Below are 19,208 nucleotides of genomic sequence, written 5' to 3'. Positions count from 1 at the left end.
CTTTTTTATGAGATGCCGTGATTGCTTCTTTTCTATTGTATTTAATATCTTATATCGCCTTTCTTATTTTGCAAAGCGGGAAATTAAACAACATCAGCTGCGAGAGATGCCGAGAGATGTCGTATTTTGGTGATTAGATGCGCGCCGAGTGCACTTTTTTTAAAAATGAATGTCCAGAGAAATCATTATTTCCGAACGTATATGTCTCACTTAAGACCACATACGTTTCGAGCATGGCAGCTTCATTTTTGGATTGAGCCAGATATGGCTACAGGGAAAAAGTTTCAATTCCCGTGATTGCTTTTATTGTATACCATAACGTATCACTTTATCATTATAACAGCTAACGCGTTTATTGACCTTAGTGATCAGTTTTGTTGACCCGTGCTTTAATAAAATGTGTTTTGTCATGTATTATCACTACGGTTAAAGAAAAAAGCTTTCTCTTTGCGGGAACAATAAAATGCAATACGCAAAAATATGTCGTTAGAGTGCAATGGTTGATCGTACATTTGAAAACAAGCAAATTAAGCGAAAATGTTGAAAAAAGCAATGATTTTCTATAAGTTATATGAGTGGCACTTGTGATATGGTTATCTTCAGTTTAGTAATTTTTTAAAGGATCTCAAACTTCTCGAACATTCCAGAATTATATCAAAGTCTTTAAAGTTTTCTTAAGTTTTGTGACGGAGATAAGGGATGAAGGGCGCATAAGAATATATATATATATATATATATATATACACACACTCATTATCTGACGTTTTGTATCGCAATCTAAATTTAGCACACAATTGTAGCACATTATGCAGAGAATGAAATGAAATCTTAACAATAAAGTAGTGTTATGCTCAAGTAAGAAAAAGTATGTAGTACCTTTTTTGTTAGCATATTTGTGATATACATAAAAGTAGTTAATTTAGGAAAATCAAAATTTTAGTTGTTTAGTATTTTATTATTAAAAATTTATTCTATTTAATGTCATCCTTTTTTGCCCTAGCTTAGTTTTTTAAATAGTAGATTTACTAAATACAAATTTTTAACAGTTAATTTATATATTAAAAAGAAAGTTTTCAATTAAAATAATGGTAGCTGTTGATTTAGAAAAAATTAAGGCTGGTTTTAGCATTTACTAAGCGATTTATAATTCTCATGAAATTGTATACTATTCAAATGAGATGACGGGTCTGGCGTTGTTTCCATTGTCATTTCCGAATATTTCAAATACGAACGCGTAAGACTTTCAATGAGATAAGACGTATACTTATACCTATTATAATTAAATGTAAAAAACTAGTCCCTTTTCCATTACCAATAAAAATTATTAGCATTACTAATATAAGTGATGTTGTTCAAACGATATACTGAATTTAGTGTTTATATAACCGATATGAAATGACATTGAAGTAATTGAGTAGAATTTCGGTTATTCACAAGTACTTATAAATAACACGTGTATCTTAAGTAAATAATCATTCAATTCTGCAATTATTGATAAAGTCAAAGATAAAGCTTATAGATTCAATAATATTTACTCTATGCTCACGTTTGACACGTGCTTTGTAAATTTATTTTTTCAATAATTATGTTCGATATTTCTTTGAAGGCTATGAATATTGAGTTTGAGAAATATTTCTGATATTAATTGCTCGCAAAATTGATCTTGAACAAGGCTAGATTAATTAGTGGGTGTTACTTGACATTGTCTTTGCATTTTGCAATGCATAGGACTTTTGATCTTCTGGGAACGATTTATTATGAATTACAATGGAGATAAATACAATTTTTTACATGCAAAAATGCATACTGTTAACGTTTTTGATAAATGAAGTAGCTTTCTGAATTCTACTAAAAAGTAAAGAAGTAAAAATTAATTATGGAAGATAAAGAAACGAAAATTTCAGGAATTTTTTTGTTAACAATCCTCTCTCTTTCTGTACATACCGAGTGATAAATAGTCTCTTCGGAAGTAAACCTCCTGATTCTCGAAACTCCGTCGGTGGATCTTAAAAAATTACCTCTTATGTAAAAATTGAGTTGTCTGATACAAGCATTACTCGTTTGATATTATATCAAGTTTTTCTGCAATTTTTCATATCTGTGAGTCAATTAGCTTATTATCAATTCATTATGATTTCTTGTGTTTTACAACAATTATCATTAAGCTTACATTTACTTACAGTTTTGCGTTTGGTTAAAATTATTTTTTTCAACAGCTTACTTAAAATATATTAACAAATCTAGTTACTAGATACCTTTGTATACAATTTTTGATATCATTATGATGACCTAGCCTTGGGCTTGCATTCGCATCATTAATTTACTGCATGTGCAAAATACATCAAGTTTAAATTTATCCACACAGCAATTGTATTCTTTTAATAATTATTTTTGTTTGATTTTTCGGGTAACAACATTTTATGGGTCTTCGAGTGCATCCTCATTGCAATAAATTGATTGAACTTTTTGGCTCTATGCTTTCCGGCCAACGGTGATATAGGTTTATTTCTATTTTCGTGATCACAGTTTGCATAACCCTGCTATATATTTCCGTGGTAAAATTTCTTAGCAGAAGGTGGTTTTATATCGACGCTCCTAACGAAGACTGTCACCACTGAGCTAACTGAATGATCGCACGAAAACCAAGATTGCCGCGATGACTAGCTCGCTAAGAAACCTTTGCATGGAATAGTAGTACGTGTTGCGAGCTCGCAACGAAAACGAAAACTCTCTGTCTTCCATGCGGCGAAAACTAACTCCAAAACCGGGTTTCAGACGAAGAGAAGCATGCTCTGTCGTCTATGCGGCGAAGACTAGCGCGTGAACCAAATCGCGCCGAATTCTAGTACGCTCGCCCGTAATCCTAAACACATGGGCCACATTTACGAGGGTCGCTACGAGACCCAAAGGGTCTTCCCTATTTTCACATTGCAAATGCCGCATTATACACAAAACTTTGTACAACACTTTTTAATATGCAAAAAATACTGATTTAAATGAAATTCGGATAATATTTATATGTATATTTGACAAGTATGCAAGTATATCTATATATATTGATCGGTGCGTGAAATTACCAGCACAATAACTAAATTTCGTCCGATTTTTACCATTCGAATTTCATTTAAATCAGTATTTTTTGCATATTAAAAAGTGTTGTACAAAGTTTTGTGTATAATGCGGCATTTGCAATGTGAAAATAGGGAAGACCCTTTGGGTTAGTTTTCGCCGCACGGAAGACAGAGTTTTCGTTTTTGTTGCGAGCTCGCAACACGTACTACTATTCGATGCAAAGATTTCTTAGCGAGCTAGTCATCGCGGCAATCTCGGTTTTCGTGCGACCTTCGTTACAAGCCCTCATTTCATTCTTGTTTTCGTCACAAAATAACTTTCGGTACTGGCGTTAGCGGTTGTCCCGAAACGCGTGCGAGTCTTCGTTAGGAGCGTCGATATATAGTAGTAATATGATATCTATCGGCGCAATATTGATACGAATATTAATGATACATAGGTTTTCAGTTTATTGTAGGACTATAATTCATTTTAGAAAATTATGACATATCATTGAGTCACCACAGAAGCCATACCTGATAAGGTTATTAACTTTTAACGGAAATTATTAACGTCATAGGAACTCGTAGAATATCTTACAGAAATGAGGAAGATGAACAGGGAATTTCCTTGATGAGTTGCGTTTGTCGAAATGACACTGAAATGGTTTTCTTAAAACATGATAGTTACTTTCTTTCCCAAATTCAGCACCTTTATTATAAGTTACAAATGAATCAATCACGTTTGGTTTCTTGCATAATGTGTAATGTGCAAGCTTACAATATAAGTGGTTTTCTTACCATTAGATTACTCAAATGAAAGTAAATGCTGTCCATCTCGATGTGCTTAGCAATTAACGAAGCATCATTCCGCCTAAATAGTTCATTTTTTACGACATGCAAGCTTCTAGAAGTTATTTACGCGTTTATGTACGTGACATAAAGTTTCCCCACATTATTAAGCCTAAATTCAATTCTTATGTGTAAGATCGAACTCATTAGACGCATTGATATATTGTCTTCAGGGAAACTCCAAGTATTATTTCACTATGACTTTGACTTCGGCAAAGTTTCATTAATACTGTATTTTTGTTCTCGTTTTATTAAAAAAAGATTTCAATACTTGTATATTCTTGTGCAATTATATTAAAGTTTAATAACAACTTCTTTTTACTTCTTGTACTATTTAGAAAGATCACTATTAGATGTATCCTTTTTGAAGGATTATATGCCATAATGACAAAATTGTATTAAATAAAGCAATATATGAATCTCAAAAGTGAATGTTCCAAGAGCATAAAATTAGTATAATCAGCGTATTGTAAAAAATAGCAATGGTAGCCGTAAACTTCAGGATCGTACTTTTAGTTTGGATGACTCAGCGAGTCTTTGAGGGCATGAAATTCTCGATTCGTTAATCCATACGTGATCCTGTAAGATCTTGCGCATGATTCACGTGTGATTCACACACCTAGTATTTGAATGCGAAACAAGGTGTATTCAAAATTAGGGTATTGCAATTAATGTCCATGATTGACAGGGTTATTAAGCGCAGAAATTTGAAAGTGAAGCGTTATCATCTCGCTTCCGAGAAACCAAACAAAGTGCAGCGTTAATTTATGCTTGAATTTAATACCGTACCTCTAAAGGTTTTATTCAAAACACCTGAGTATTAATATGAATTTTTTATAATAAATAAAAGTGATCTTTCTAATTTTCGTAACATTGACAAGTTTTGCGCGTCTATTATGAAAGTTTGAATTTAAGCGACACTATGCTATCACAAAATCAATAATTCGATAAGATAGTCAATATATAAGCAATAAACAAGTTTTCTGAAATGGCAAAAGAATCTTGTTGAGGGTCATTGACGATCAAGTCCCTCAACCCTGACATGAAAAAGACGATCAAAGACGATCTCGTGCCGACTGCCACATGGGTGTAGTTGCATTTATTATTTCATCTTGCGTCAACCGGGAGTGAAAGGTGGGTTGTACCGGGAAAAACTGGCATTAAAAATTGTTTCCACCATCAAAGTGTCGTAAAGTGCGTGAAGCAGGTTTTTAACGCAAACAAAAAATTTGAAATATCAAAGATACTCTGTCGCATATTTTGATTTTCTGCAAACTGGTTATACGCAAATCCATTATAATCTGCAAAATATTCTAGTTATGTGCTTCCCCTTATGGCGATTTATGTGTCATTCTATAATATCACGTATCGTATTATTAATAATTTAGTAACACAGTTTGTGAGGTTACCGACTGAAACTTTGTAATTATAAACAATGAATGTTCTGGAAAAAAAAGTTTTGATAAGTGATACTGTTTTGTAAATGTTAAGAAACTGTGCACATTTGAAGTCGTGGGGGTTAGTTTTGAGAATCGTCGGCGGTTTTTTAAATCCGATATTGAATTGATACAAGTTTGGATGTTGACTAACACACTGCACGAGGGTTTTGCAATAATATACAAATGTAGCCAAAATGCGATTACTCAACCAAATCAACAAGTAGTCGTACTCGCATAAAAAATAAATACTTCAAGCTAGCAAATTATTAAGTAACAACCTATATACGTGCACCGCACTCGCACTTCATCAGATCAAAGGTGAAGTCATCCGAGAAATAGAGTACAACACCGCTGATTCATCCGCATCATCTAACTATTTTTCGGAAAACATCCAGCTTTTCCTGATACGCGCAATTCGCAGCCAAAACGGTTCAAGGAATACCATTTCACCGGGTCGCAATGGTTTCTCACGCGAATTATATCCACACATAAGCATTCGAACTCCTCTAGCCTCTCTACCTCCACGGTACAGATGACAGGTCATTCGAACCCGAGCATCTTTCTCTATTCTCCTCGCGCTGTAGTGATAAATCCTTGCGGCGACTGCGAACTGCATACTTACTCGGGAAGATGCGCGCGCGCGCGTCATCGGGCGCGATTTCGCGAAATCTTCGCACAAGCCAGTAGCGCCGGACTCCTATACTCGTTGGTACAGCCGGAAGAAATCGCGAGGCAGTCTCTTCTCGCGCGAACGCGTGAATCGCCGCGGGAAATTAGCGCGAAGTATTATGTAGGTACAGGTAAACTGCGAGTTTCCTTCAAGTAGTTTTTAGTGCTGATTGTGGATTATATGGAGTCGCATGCGCACGTCGGTGAGTAATACGCTTCGGTTGCTCTCGAGCGATTTTTCATATTTTTAGAGACTCATTATGCGATTGTGTGTGAGTTTTGTTGCGAAACTGTGAGATAGCGGCTGACCGTTATGTTGCGGCTTTGACGAGCTACTCGAGCAGTTAGTTTTGACACTTGATTGTATGTTAATTTTTGCAAGTCGGTAGATGAAAGCTTCAACTGTGTTGTATTGCTGTACCAAAATAGAATTTAAGATTAATGCATGAATACGGAGTCTATAAATAAAAATTTTGTATAGTTAAGAACTAAAATTCATGGCTGATCTTGAAGTGGACTAGTGATAAAATGCATTGACGCACGCTTTGCAAATGAAATGTTTAAATCTTTGTACAATTTATTAAATTACCGGGAAAAAATATTGACAGCGCGTTCTGTTAAGGCTCTTTATATGGATGAAGTAATTTACATACTTACCATCGAGCATATAAACTGTAAAAAGTTTTTTAAATTAAATAAGAAAAAAACATAAAATGGACAAGTAACGACAAGTAATTTTTAAATATGGCAATAAGTATACTTTATTGAAGATGACAACTTAATTAGTAATTAACATTAACAGCAGCATCGATTACACAGTTATAATATATAGTTCCTAACCGTTTGTTCTATCATCACTTTTTACTCTATTTCCAAGTTTATAGTGCCTATAGTTATTATTCACTGACTGAAGTTAAGCTGTACTTTCCTACACTAGTGCATCAAAAGCTTCCAGAACATCAAATTGATCTTGTAAATGTCTAAATCTCAAAACGTCGCTTTCGTCTTTAGTTGTGCAAATTTTCGACCTTATAACATGAAATTTCGATAAAATTGACAAAAATACTTGATTAATTTTAACGTTCTCTCTTTCTGAATTATTAAAACGTTTATTACAATTTAGTTTTTTTTTTCTAAAATCCATTATTGTTAATTCATCTACTAGTTTAGAATATCATTTAGATGACTCTACCAAAAACTTGAGTCTTCAACAATTCGCAGGCAATTAAATATTTGGCATGCGAATAACACCAATAATGCAAACATATATTTTAATTTTCAATAACAGTAAACTCTTAATGCAAAATTCTTATCCTCAGTCAGCGACGAAGATTATTATGTCATTCAGTTTAAATATAGCTTATAACACTGAAAACTTTATTTTGGAACAGAACTGTATGGATTGCTTATTTCTAAAGCGGTTTCAATAATAATCTAGTAACAAAAATGTGCTCTTTTACGCAATTGTATGACTAATCCTGAAAAAACAATTCATTTAACAGAATTGTTGAATAGAGAGTATAAGCCAGACGTAAAATTATGTTGCCTCGCAATACTACTTGTGAAAATATACAATATATAGTAAAAAATTAATATAAGTTATAAACTATATTGTACAAACTACTCAGAAGTTAAGCAACGATTTTTAATGCAGGATACCGATTTTCAAATTATATAACTTTTATGTCTATTTTGTCTTAGATCAAGGTAGTATATATTTATATATTTATTAGGTAGATTCATATATCGACTATAGATCACGTCTTAGATAAACACACGACATTTATATAACATATTGCTCAAATTTTCGATTATTGTTGCCTTGGTCCTTGTGTTTAATATATATATGTGTCAGTGTGTCGTATATCGAGCGTATAAATATGTTTAGTATGAAACGGTCGCCCGTATCATTTTTATATAGAATGTATATAATTGCGTATATACTTCGCCGAAGCTATAAGTGGATATATACCAAAAGTATCTGAAAATATAATTATTATTTCATAATTTAAATATTCTTTAAACGCTTGCTTAGTCTTTGCTCTTTTAAAGGTGCTATCTGAACGATTGTTATGTGAAGAGCTTGTTGTAGTCGTCAATAATAGATAAAAATGCATGATTACTTTCTATAAAGTTTTGGTATGTTTCCACTGTATAACAGTTAGTTAAATTACACGCAGCTAATAATGCAAGTTCTGAACAATGTTTGTGTTAAAATGCCGATGCTTCGTACGTCGAATTCTTCTAAGTTATATTTTATGTAAACCTCTCATGTAATATACACTTCGAAAATATTTTGCTGTTATAACAGCTCTGCAAAATGCTAAATTTATTGGCTGAAAAAAATTGTAACTTTCGACAAGTATGTAAAAATGCATATTTTTATAATACATGTGCAAGTTGTTTTGTGCTTTTAATAAATCTGAACTTTTCTTTAGTTATTGTACAGATGCAATAATCGGTTGTCTCGATCGTTGATTAAGAATTCTATACGTTTCGTTGCTGCCATCGTTGCATTTACTTTTTTTCTGATGGTATCTATTAGAATACCATACGAACAAAATTTATATAATTATTGTTTTATTGTGAACGCATTTCACTTGTCAGTGTGCTTTTGCGTTTAAATAACTAAGCGAGCAATAAATAAAATATGCATACTTAATTAGAATATAATACCTTTTGCATAAGTTTGTGACAAATGAACACATTAGTGCCTAGCCTTTGCTTTCTAGTACGTTTGTGATGTTTGTGTATAACACAGATATTTACATAATTTTCAATGTTTATTGAAAAACATATATTTTTTTTTATGATTTGAGAATATTAATTGGGCATACGTCATTTATTGTTTGGTACTTTCAAAGTGTTATTGTTTAGCTGCAGATATATCATTTAATAATATTTTATTAAATTGTATATACATATGAATGTATACATAATTATAAGTAATAATGGTGATGACAATAATTCTTGCGTTCTATTTGTAATCTGCAATCATTTTATAACAGTAATTTGCTTTATTTATGTGATTTTAACATTTTCAATTCCTGAGGCGTACTTGGCGCGATTTCTGAAATATTGAAATCTATTATTCGTGTTTGCCTAAGTGCAAATCGGATTTTATTTAAATAAGCGCCCTGGTAGAAATGACCCCAAGAACTGGCCATTTATTAGGTAGTAACTAGGTTAAATCCTAAGAGCTGGCCAGTTACTAGCCTGTTCTTAGACTCATTTCTACCAGGGCTTCAGTAATATACAATTAATGTCGCCTTATTTCAGTCTTTTGGCAGTATAATATAAACTGTCGTCCATATAATACGTGAACATCGAATCTTGCATAACTATTCTCATTTTTATCATACCATACAAACAAAAATAAATATGAATAACTAAAGTTTTACTTGATTGGTTAATCTTTCTTTGAATGTGAATGATGCAAATGAATGAATATAATAGCATAAAAATCTTCTTTGTTTTTTGACAGTAATTCATAGCAATTTTTCTGAAAATGCTTTTTATTCCACTGCGAAAAGCGCGATGGTTTTATTTCTTTTTGAATAATAGCGTATAATAACCTTATTAGTAGATTTAAATAAAATAAATATAATTTGTGCCAACGCTAAAAAATATTTGATTAAAATGATTTAAACTATACATAAAACATCAAAATGTGTAGTGTACTTTATGCTCCAATTTTTTTTAATCAATTTCTGGCGCAACAAAAATATCTTTTCACAAATTAAATGTTTTATAAATCCGCACTTCATTCATCATTATAATTGTTATTTATTTTTAATTCGACGTACGAAGATTCGTATTAAGGTATGCAATAACGATGCTTAAACATTTAACGCTAGTTTATACTTATCGCAAATACAAGCTTAAATTATGAACTTGATTTTCAATCAAGCACTGAAAGAAACCCCAGTAAATGTATAAAATATATAGTACTGATGAAATTAATATGAATTATTTAAAAGCAGAGTGTCCAAAAAAGAGTTCTTTAAGTGCTTGATAAAAATCTGCAGCGCTTTACAGTGTTTTCCATAATATACATACAAGCAAATAAAACGAACTGCGGTTAAGCCTTGCAACATAACAAACTGTACCATAGAACACGAGTCCTTTCACGTGTGTAGTCACGACCCGCGCAATTTATTTCATCCATATCTTTCTCTGATTATGTCGTCTTCAAGCCGACACTTCAGCTCAGCTTCCGTGTAAGCACATGTGGCTGATGAGAATGCGCTTCGATTCTATTTACAAACGTTCAGCTCAAACGAATGATCGCGAATTTTTTTTCTCGACGATAAGATGCCGCTGATGATTGCAGTAATTGTGCAATTTTCAAGAAAAAAAAGAACATTGTTGTCGTAAACAAATGCAGAAGCCAGAAAAGTGTCAGCTCGCGACAGTTGTTCCCGGTCGTGTCCCCTTCGCTCTGTTGTCGCGCGATTGAAAAATGATGGCGCTCCGGAGGCGAAAAAGAAAAAATTCATCTGCATCGAATACCTCATCGCTGAGTTCAAGTTTGTATTTCATTAGTGTCATCGAGAGGCATAGATCAACAAGTCGAGAGGTCTCCTCCCGCGGCGAACCATCGCTCAAATTCCTTGACATCCGCGCGATTTCATAATGAAACACAAACTCGCACATTAATCTTGGCACAAGATTGCATCGATTTGCTGCACATCCGCACTTCTTTCTTCGTCTCTTCTTTCGGTTTTGGCTCTGTGCGTGTTCTTACTCATATACGCGGGAAATCAAAGGAATACATATCCGTGTGCGGGGAAGCGTGTGCTGTGTGTTTTGTGTACAGGTGTGTTTACTTTTTTCTTTCGCAGAGGAATCAACGCGTGCAGTTTGCTCGTGATATGTCGGGAGACGGCGATATTGTACTTGACATCGCGACTTTAGCAACTGATTTGTATTTGAAACTCTAGCATTCCTCTATCTGCGGTTATATACTTTCTTTTGTTTGTCTTATTTAGTCTTCAATGGCTTTGTACGTCAACTTACCGATCAGTAAGGTATCGATAATTCCGTCAGCGAATATAGGAAATCAAGAAGGTGTCGAATGACTCTCTTTAAGTACGAACAATGTACCTGCTCTCTTATTCAGTTTTTGGTAGTTTATTTGAAATATAAATTATAATACTAAACTTAAGTGCAATTTGTCTCCTTTAAATACTCGTTTTACAAAAATAGAAATTACTTTATAAATTAAACTTCGCACCTCGCGCACTTACAAAGTGCGAATCTATAATATCCTTTCAATTACAAATCACTTAACGCAGTCGTGAGTAACATCTGTCTCTATCTCTCTCTCTCTCTCTCCGCTGTGATGTCTTTGAGTATACAAGATATACATAACGAGGATATGTACACAGATAAAGATTTCTGTCGTTGGAGAGTATTATCTCGTACATTTTCCGCTCTGACGTTCGTATTACTCTGTCTCTTTGGAACAATAGTATCGTTATTAATAAAAATTAATGCTGTAATACCAGCGCAACGTATCTTAGAGTTTCAGTTAAAACGCTCGTATAATAATAATAATAAACATCGTTAACAGGCAACATTTAAAACTCTAACAAACGTCGAAATTATACATCGAAATTCATATATTCGAGTTGATTAAAAACATTAATTTTGAAATACTCATGAACACCCTTTTCAAGCGTAATACCGAGCCAGATCGCTGTGCGCGGAAAACTTAGGAGACCCTTCCAACAATTACTTTCTTAGTGCAGAGGTAGTAAGATATGCAGACGAGAATATAACCCTAATAGTGAACTACCACAATTCAAACTTTTAGTCCGGATAAATCGTCTAACAAAGTTTTCGTAACGCTTATCATCAGAAATTTGCATGATTTTCTCGAAGCTTTCTAACTATTTTTTATTTTCCTTTAACGTTTTCATCGTGTGTGTGTGTGTATATATATATATATATATATATATATATATATATATATATATATATATATTTTTTTTTTTAAATATCGCATATCCCTCTGTCGACATACAAGCGTCGACATGATGAAAATACAACAACGTTCTACCTTATACTGAGTGAACCCCTTGTAAAATTGTATTGTCGTAATATACTCTTACACATCGATTAGTAACACTTTCGTAATCTATATGACAAACCTTATACACGCTTCGAAAGAAAAAAAGAAAGACTAAAACATCGCGTGGAAAAAGCTCATGCAAATTTCCAAATATACTCATACTCCCCGAATCACAACATCGAGTCAACGCTTATAAGAAACAAAGCTATTACAGCTAGGATCTACGTATACTATAAGGGAGCGCTAATTACTTTGATAGAGAATGACAGAGAGAAGAAAGAGCTCGAGAGTGAAGTGAAGAGGTCCTGGCGTGTCTCTCTCCCGGCTTAGTATCCGGCCGGGCTGCCAACGGTGGAGACGGGCTTGGATGAGGGTGGCTGGCCCTGCGCGTATTCGCCGCTCTTCAAAGCTTTGAACTTCAGCCAACAGTCGAAGCCGTAGAGGCACATCGCTGCGAAGCCGAAGAACTGAAATCAGGAGAGAAAGAGGCGCTCGTTAGATAGGATTTTTGTTGCTTTCTTGCTTTGGGGAGCTTCCAGGGATTATAGGGGGAGCTTTTTTCTTTTTCATGGGATTGGTTCGTTTCGATGGACTTTGCGGAGAATTTACTTTGAGGATTGATGCGTTCATTTTTATCCCGTGTATATTGGCTCGCGAAAGGGTCCTTTTAATTATTATTTTTAATCCAGCGTCAGTCCGGTATACGGGGTATAGGGAGGCAGGCAGTTAGGCAAAGAAGACTTACAGCAGCTGCTCCCAAGGCTTCGCTGATGTATGCGTGAGCTGCAACAAGCGATGCAGCCAGGAGGTAGAAGAAAGTCTCGATGGCGCAGTAGACGAATTCCTGAAAACAAAAATATTTACCATATTATAAACGTTGATATCCAAGTGAATTATTTAAGAGATTAACTGATCGATTCTTACGATTTTCAGCCAAGGGATCTTGTAGAACTTCTCGATGATGTGGAAGAGGTAGAAGGCGAGAAGAACTCCGGAGCTCCAGAATCCTATCATCGCCACGGTGTTGAACCAATTGCCTCTACTGGTACTGACATCCGTCGTTATGATGCAGATGAACCCAATGAAGTTCAGTATCTGAATCATCGTCAACAGCGTACGTTAAACGATTGTTATAATTTTCAATGTAACGCATCGTTTTTGACTATAACTACTGTCGTTTTTATCCTGTTGCAGTATTATAGTTCTCTTGTGTATAGTTAAACAATGTATTATAATTTAGTTGAATTACAGACGCTGCACGAAAACCACGTATGATAGCAATATCAATCGAATTCAATCGTCCAATATATATATATATATATATATATATATATATATATATATATATATATATATATATATATATATATATATATATATATATATATATATATATATATATATATTATATATATATATATATATATATATATATATATATATATATATATATATATATATATATATATATATATATATATATATATATATGCTCGTAAAATATAAGAGCCTCTAACGAATTCACGGTCTATAAAACTATTAATTGCAGGTCGACGACTCAAGCGTTACATCTATATTCTAAAGTCCGTGTAAAATTATAACATTCGTCAAGGTTGCGCAACGACACCGAACGTCCATCATCTATAGAATTTTACCGAACCGGAGCGCGCTTACACATTAGGCATATCTTTCCACCGTCGCGACGTTAAACAGATCACATAAGCGTATCGTCGTTTTAATACGATGACCGCGGCTATCGCATCATTGACCTTATAGGTATAATTCGGCAGTTATAAATCGTCCCCAATTTTTATCGAGTCTGAATTAATATACGCGTTATACATCCCACTGCTCCAAACAGCTATTATGCTAATTAACGTCGTGACGAGAATTTAAAGCCAAAGTAAAACAAAAGTCCCATCGCGATATTGAGAACAAAATTAAAAAGAACTAATCCCCCAACTCGAAAGAGTAGTCGACAAAAGTAAGTTTATACGCACAATCTGAGCCACTTTGAGCCCTCCAGGCAGAGTCCGCACGTAGAGCGGGTCGAATCTTATGCTGACGGAACCTGGTGTCTGACCCGTAGCCGACGTCGCCGTGTTGACTTGACCCGGAAAGGACTGCATTTTTCTATTTTCTATTCTCTGTAACAGAAAACAAGGTAGAGGTCGGTGTTATTATCATTGTTATTTTGATACTCGGCTTAATGCACGTGTATTTCATTCATGAAATTGCGATCCTGCTGTACATGCTGGGAAAGATAAAGAGGTGTGTCTCCCTCGTGGGAGTATGATGCTCCGAGGAATTTAGGGAATTACGGCGATGGGGGCGTTTTCACCGACTGAATTATGTAAAAGTAAGTCAGAGCGATGTAAGGCATGTGTTTTTAATTAATTAATTTTAATAATGTATTATAAAACGAATAAACTAACGGAAAGCAAACCCAGCACCTCTGAAATCTGGCGAATGAATCTCTACCGAAAGTTCGTTCGTCGCAAAGTGTCCTCCTAAGCGTACACCGTGAAAAGCGAAACTTGTCCTTCCCTCAACTACAGGGCGCAACATCTGCTCCCAATACACGCTGCAGCCGGTGCGACTCTACGCGCTTTTCCGAGAAGGAGGAGAGACGAAAAGGATCCGCCGCATGCGGTGAGCAGCCGGCCTCTCGGGATAGTTTAGATGATGGCTGCATACCGCACACAAAGCCGGCTTTTCACGCTGGGGAAAGTCTTGCTAGGCGCGAAATTGCTGCCTTGGGTCTGACGGCGAACCAAAGTTTAGCCTGTATACTCGGTTGTTTCGGAAAGACGCGGTGCGATTGTGTACAGCTATTTTTAAAAGAGGCTATTATTGTTTTATAATTACGTCATCGACGAAGGTCTGAATAATCTAAATTATTGTATGTTTTACGGTAAAAAAAACTTGCTGCGCAGTAACGTTTCCTTCTGAATTTATGCATGTTCGTGAAAAACGAAGAGCGATAAGCCGCACGCAATCGCAAAGTGGCCTAAAATATTCAATTGATGTAAAAGTTTCCAATGCCTCGCACGCGTGCATACTCTTCGAAAAGCCTGATCCCGTAAAATCCAGTAAGCATCGCGCGTATCCCTACAACTGCATCAGCATCCGAAAAACGTCTCACTCCCGCGTCGAATGCGAAATTCGAACTCTCTCTTGATTCCCTCTCGCGAACAAGTGGGTGTGCACATCGCGTGCTGCCTCTGAAACGAGATATGCCCAGGATTACGCGGGAAACGTGACCGAGAACCGAGTGCTCTATACATGTATGCGAAGGACTGACCTTATGCGTATGCGTGGGGCTGCTATCGTTTCTGCAGACGTTAGCCGTTTCTTTGTGCTGGTTTGTTTGAAACAGCTTCGTGTGCAGTTCGAAGGGCGAGTGTAAAAATGGGCGAGGTCATAGGGTTTATAGGGTCGTATTGAAATAGAGTGAAATTTGTGCCGGAATTTTTTTTTTAGGCGTTTATGTCGGCGGTTGTGAAATATTGTAAATCGATTAAGATTGTTTTAAAACAGAGTCTTGCGTGCGTGATAATTTTTTTTTTTAACGCTGATTCTTACACGTGCATACAAGCAATTACATACTACGAGATAAGTTCAGCCGATTAGGAGTTTAAATTTAAATTCGCTTGGGCGCATATCAGTCTTCACCGGTCCTATCCGGTTATATAGAAAAAAAAAGAGATTCGATTCGAAAGTTTACGTATATGCGTTATTGTTATAATTAACCGAGAAAAAACTTTTTTTGTTGTCTTTTGTTGCGTCTATCAGCAACACGTGCTATCTCCACTCATAAGCCTTTCAACAGCTGAATTCTGAATGAGATTCCCGGATAAGATACTATAATATAGTCATATGGTATAGGCATATCGATCCCTTATCAACTCTACAATCAACAACGCGTAAAAAGCGCGATGATCCAAGCCTCTTCTGTCCGTGACTTCCTTGTCGGCGCGTTATCTCTGAAAAGCGGCAAAAGTGATGCAACGCACCGGCTATGCCCACAGAAATCGCAGACCGACACACACACACACATGACTAATGGAACTTAAGTAGTCGTGATGACACTAATACTCACTGATAATCACTGTATATTCTCAGCTACCGCGCGAGATACCACTTTTACTCCTATAATAATCATCATGTGACATCATATACGCGATAATCCCATAACTCCATAGCTCCACCCACGTCGTATTCAAATCTATTTTATACACGCCAAAAAGACAAAAAAAAGCAGCGAATCCAATTCAGCTGATTCGCCAATCGCATCGATTATCGCCTAATCCGTTGAGAGAGTGAGAGGCGTATTATGTGATATAACTATACAGACGTCGGCGAGCGCACTTTTTGCTGGATTATTCACGCCCGTCGATCGTTCTCTCTCTCTCGCGCTCGCGCGCTCGGAATTTCTCGACCGAGGGAAATTCGCTAATTGAACGGCGAAAAGTTATGCGCGTCGGGGGCAACTTTGGCTTTTGTTCGGAGCTTTTCGGATGTAAATTTACTTCGCGGATAGTCGAGCGAGTCTGGGACGAAATCGTACGGAATGATCGCGTTAATTTGAGTTCGCGAATCGTCGATGTTGAAATTCCGAGAAAGAACGAAAGTAACGTCATTATCGACGACATGAATACTGCAGAGTGCAGCGACTCTCTACAACAATTATTCAAGCAGTGCAGTTGGTTGCGTGAAAAATTCACGAGGTCGGTGCTCAGCCTCGACTTTTTTTCGAAAATTCCTCGCGAGCCTAGTTGAAAAATCAATGATTATAACAATCGCACGACAATATAACGAGTCCGTGTCATCGGTCGTCGTTATCCGTCTGTGAAAACCGGCGTCTAATCCCCCGCTTATCGTCGACAGTCGTAACGCACCTGGGAGAATATTTTCCACGACACGCGAGAGAGGGAGAGCTATATCTATAGACCGAGTCGGACGAAGGAGTAGCCGCATCGATTTCCCATATACGTATTGTACAGGCGTCGTCTTCTTTTATTATATTCGCGAATCTCGCGCTCTTTATTATCGCCCGACGATTTCCGGGATATTGTACGGCTGATCGAGGCTTCCGATGCGATACGATTGTGTCCGTCCTGTATAAGAACAACTTATTAGAATCTTATCGGTGAAACGAGCTTCCCATTCATGGTTTATAGCAATGACACTTGGCATCAGATTTTTTCCTCTTTTCGAATAATCAATAGCCAAGCTTATCCTGACGCTCGATAAATCCCTACTGAAAATCCACGCGCGTCTCCTGGTCCCATTGGAGTATGTACGACACGAGCAGCAGCTATCGATCAACCGCTGCAACTCCGTCTCTCTCTCTCTCTCTCTCACTCGCTTTGGAGTAACGGCAAAAATTCACACACGCGGGGCCGCTCGTAAGCGTGTATAATTTCGGAGCTGAGTCAGGCCGGTGGCCGCGTTCTCCTCACCTGTTGTTGTCGTCGTCGTCGTCGTCGTCGATCTCCCAGAAGAAGCTTCTCCTTCTAACTTCTTACTGCCTCTCCTCGATCGATTCCTCGTTCTCCTTATGCTCGCACGCGTGGGCGTATGTAACGTTGCACACCTATACGCGTTTTACGGACGCAATGCACTGCACTATTTCGTACAATCGTAATACGTATAGGCAATACTGCTGCGAGTGGAGAACCGAGTGGCGTTGGATTTTTCGGACGAGCGATTTACTTACGGTGGGACGAGATGCCGCGTCGAACTGAGTAGCACACACTGGGTGTGTGTGTCTGCGCGCGCGCGGGGAGAGAGAGAGAGAGAGAGAGAGAGAGAAAACGATGCACACGGCGGCTTGTTGCTCTTCTCTCTGCGTCCTTGTCGGGAGCGTTAGGAGTGTTTCTTCGTTGGACGCGGAGTCGAGGGGCCATGTAGAGTGAGGAGAGCCGAGGAATTTTTGGATCTGCCGCCGGTGTGGCGAGGAGAGCGACATCTGATGAGGATTGAGGCAAGTCGGTTTGAATTTCCCGCCGATTTTCGCTGGGTTTTACTTGTGGAACTTTTTGGGCTGGAGAAGTGGATTTTTTTGGTTGGGCTGTGGTCGTTGGTTAATTTATACAGAAATAGTAACGGCCAAATCTGCGATTGGAACTTTCTAAGATTTATATTTGTACACATTGGATTGTTTAACAGCAAATCATTTTTCTATCTAGGCGGATTTATGCATTTTACAGAAACAATAAAAAATTATCTTTTGGTGCAGTCTATAGCGTGACTCCTTTCAAAGTTGGGCGTGAACGAAAATTAATGTAACTATCCTTTTCTACGCACGCAAGTTTAGAATTATTTAGCAACTCGTTTGAATATTTAACAGTACACTCTCATGTTAACATTAATACATAGTCACTTTAGACAGCAATCGAACATATCCTTATCGATTTCGTCACACGTTGCAGTCGCTGTGATGCTCCATTCTATTTCTGCTGCATTTCTATTTCTACTAGTACTTCTGTTTAATTCATTTGTGAAGTTTTATTGGATTCCTCTCTTCCTCGTCAGAGATGCCATTCTCAATAACAAGATCTAGTATTGACTTATCTAATCCTCGATTCGAAATGGATCATGCTCGTAAAGTAGGTAGTTGTTTAATTACTATTTAACATTGGTATGATTATTCAAATCTTCGAAATTCATTTATTGCAAGCTCAGCATTTATTACATACTGTTAATATAATTAACTCAATTCCATCACGTGAAATCGTTGTCTACAGACTACAGGCAAGCGAATCAATCAATTATTCCCAGCATTACATTGCTTTGCAATCCAACTAACGGTCTCCATAATTGTTTTTACAGAAAAAACAAGATGACAATGTTCAACAAGAAGACACCGACGACGACAAGGTCGTTCGACACACTCCGCAGGCAGTCGAAAGTTCCATCCCCCGGACCTCGAGGCTCTCGATTACTCATATCCTCCACCGACTGCACTTCTCTCGTTCCACTATTCGGAAAAGCCTCTCTCCCTCTTCCTCAAAGCTGTTTCGCCCGGCGAAATCGAGTCTCCGCTGCACACCTCGAGCGCGCGCGCGCGCGCGCGAAGAAAGCTCAAGCGAGAGCCCGACAAAGACGGAGAACAGA

The 19,208-nt window shown here is 36.8% G+C and overlaps 1 protein-coding gene and 1 long non-coding RNA gene across 3 annotated transcripts; both read right to left on the bottom strand.

Annotated features, from left to right (window-relative positions):
- Positions 1 to 6,753: 6,753 nt before the first annotated feature.
- On the bottom strand, positions 6,754 to 17,936 carry LOC100117721 (CKLF-like MARVEL transmembrane domain-containing protein 4). 2 transcript variants are annotated; one of them, XM_001601832.6, is made up of 5 exons: positions 17,552 to 17,936; positions 14,087 to 14,233; positions 13,011 to 13,181; positions 12,832 to 12,930; positions 6,754 to 12,553 (listed from the first exon to the last, which is right to left on the bottom strand). In XM_001601832.6, exons 2-5 carry the CDS (start codon positions 14,213 to 14,215, stop codon positions 12,413 to 12,415), a joined length of 540 nt encoding a protein of 179 aa, XP_001601882.1. In that variant the 5' UTR covers positions 14,216 to 14,233; positions 17,552 to 17,936; the 3' UTR covers positions 6,754 to 12,412. The 2 variants fall into 2 exon arrangements, with proteins under 2 accessions (XP_001601882.1, XP_031780569.1); XM_031924709.2 differs by having other exon boundaries at positions 14,087 to 14,237; positions 17,553 to 17,934.
- A 651-nt stretch (positions 17,937 to 18,587) lies between these two features.
- LOC116738492 lies at positions 18,588 to 18,907 on the bottom strand. Its single transcript, XR_004344559.1, has 2 exons — positions 18,791 to 18,907; positions 18,588 to 18,719 (listed from the first exon to the last, which is right to left on the bottom strand). It is a non-coding gene; the product is annotated as an uncharacterized LOC116738492 (long non-coding RNA).
- Positions 18,908 to 19,208: the final 301 nt, after the last annotated feature.

This window comes from Nasonia vitripennis, chromosome 2 (assembly GCF_009193385.2).
Source record: "Nasonia vitripennis strain AsymCx chromosome 2, Nvit_psr_1.1, whole genome shotgun sequence".
In the NCBI taxonomy this organism is placed as follows: domain Eukaryota; kingdom Metazoa; phylum Arthropoda; class Insecta; order Hymenoptera; family Pteromalidae; genus Nasonia; species Nasonia vitripennis.
This window is presented reverse-complemented; position numbering and strand designations above follow the sequence as displayed.

Coding starts and splice junctions, on each gene's coding strand:
- LOC100117721 (XM_001601832.6), bottom strand. CDS start 14,215: ATGCAGTCCTTTCCGGGTCAAGTCAACACGGCGACGTCGGCTACGGGT. Junction 12,931..13,010: donor AGATCCCTTGGCTGAAAATC/GTAAGAATCGAT, acceptor TTTTGTTTTCAG/GAATTCGTCTACTGCGCCAT. Junction 12,554..12,831: donor AAGCCTTGGGAGCAGCTGCT/GTAAGTCTTCTT, acceptor TCCTGATTTCAG/TTCTTCGGCTTCGCAGCGAT.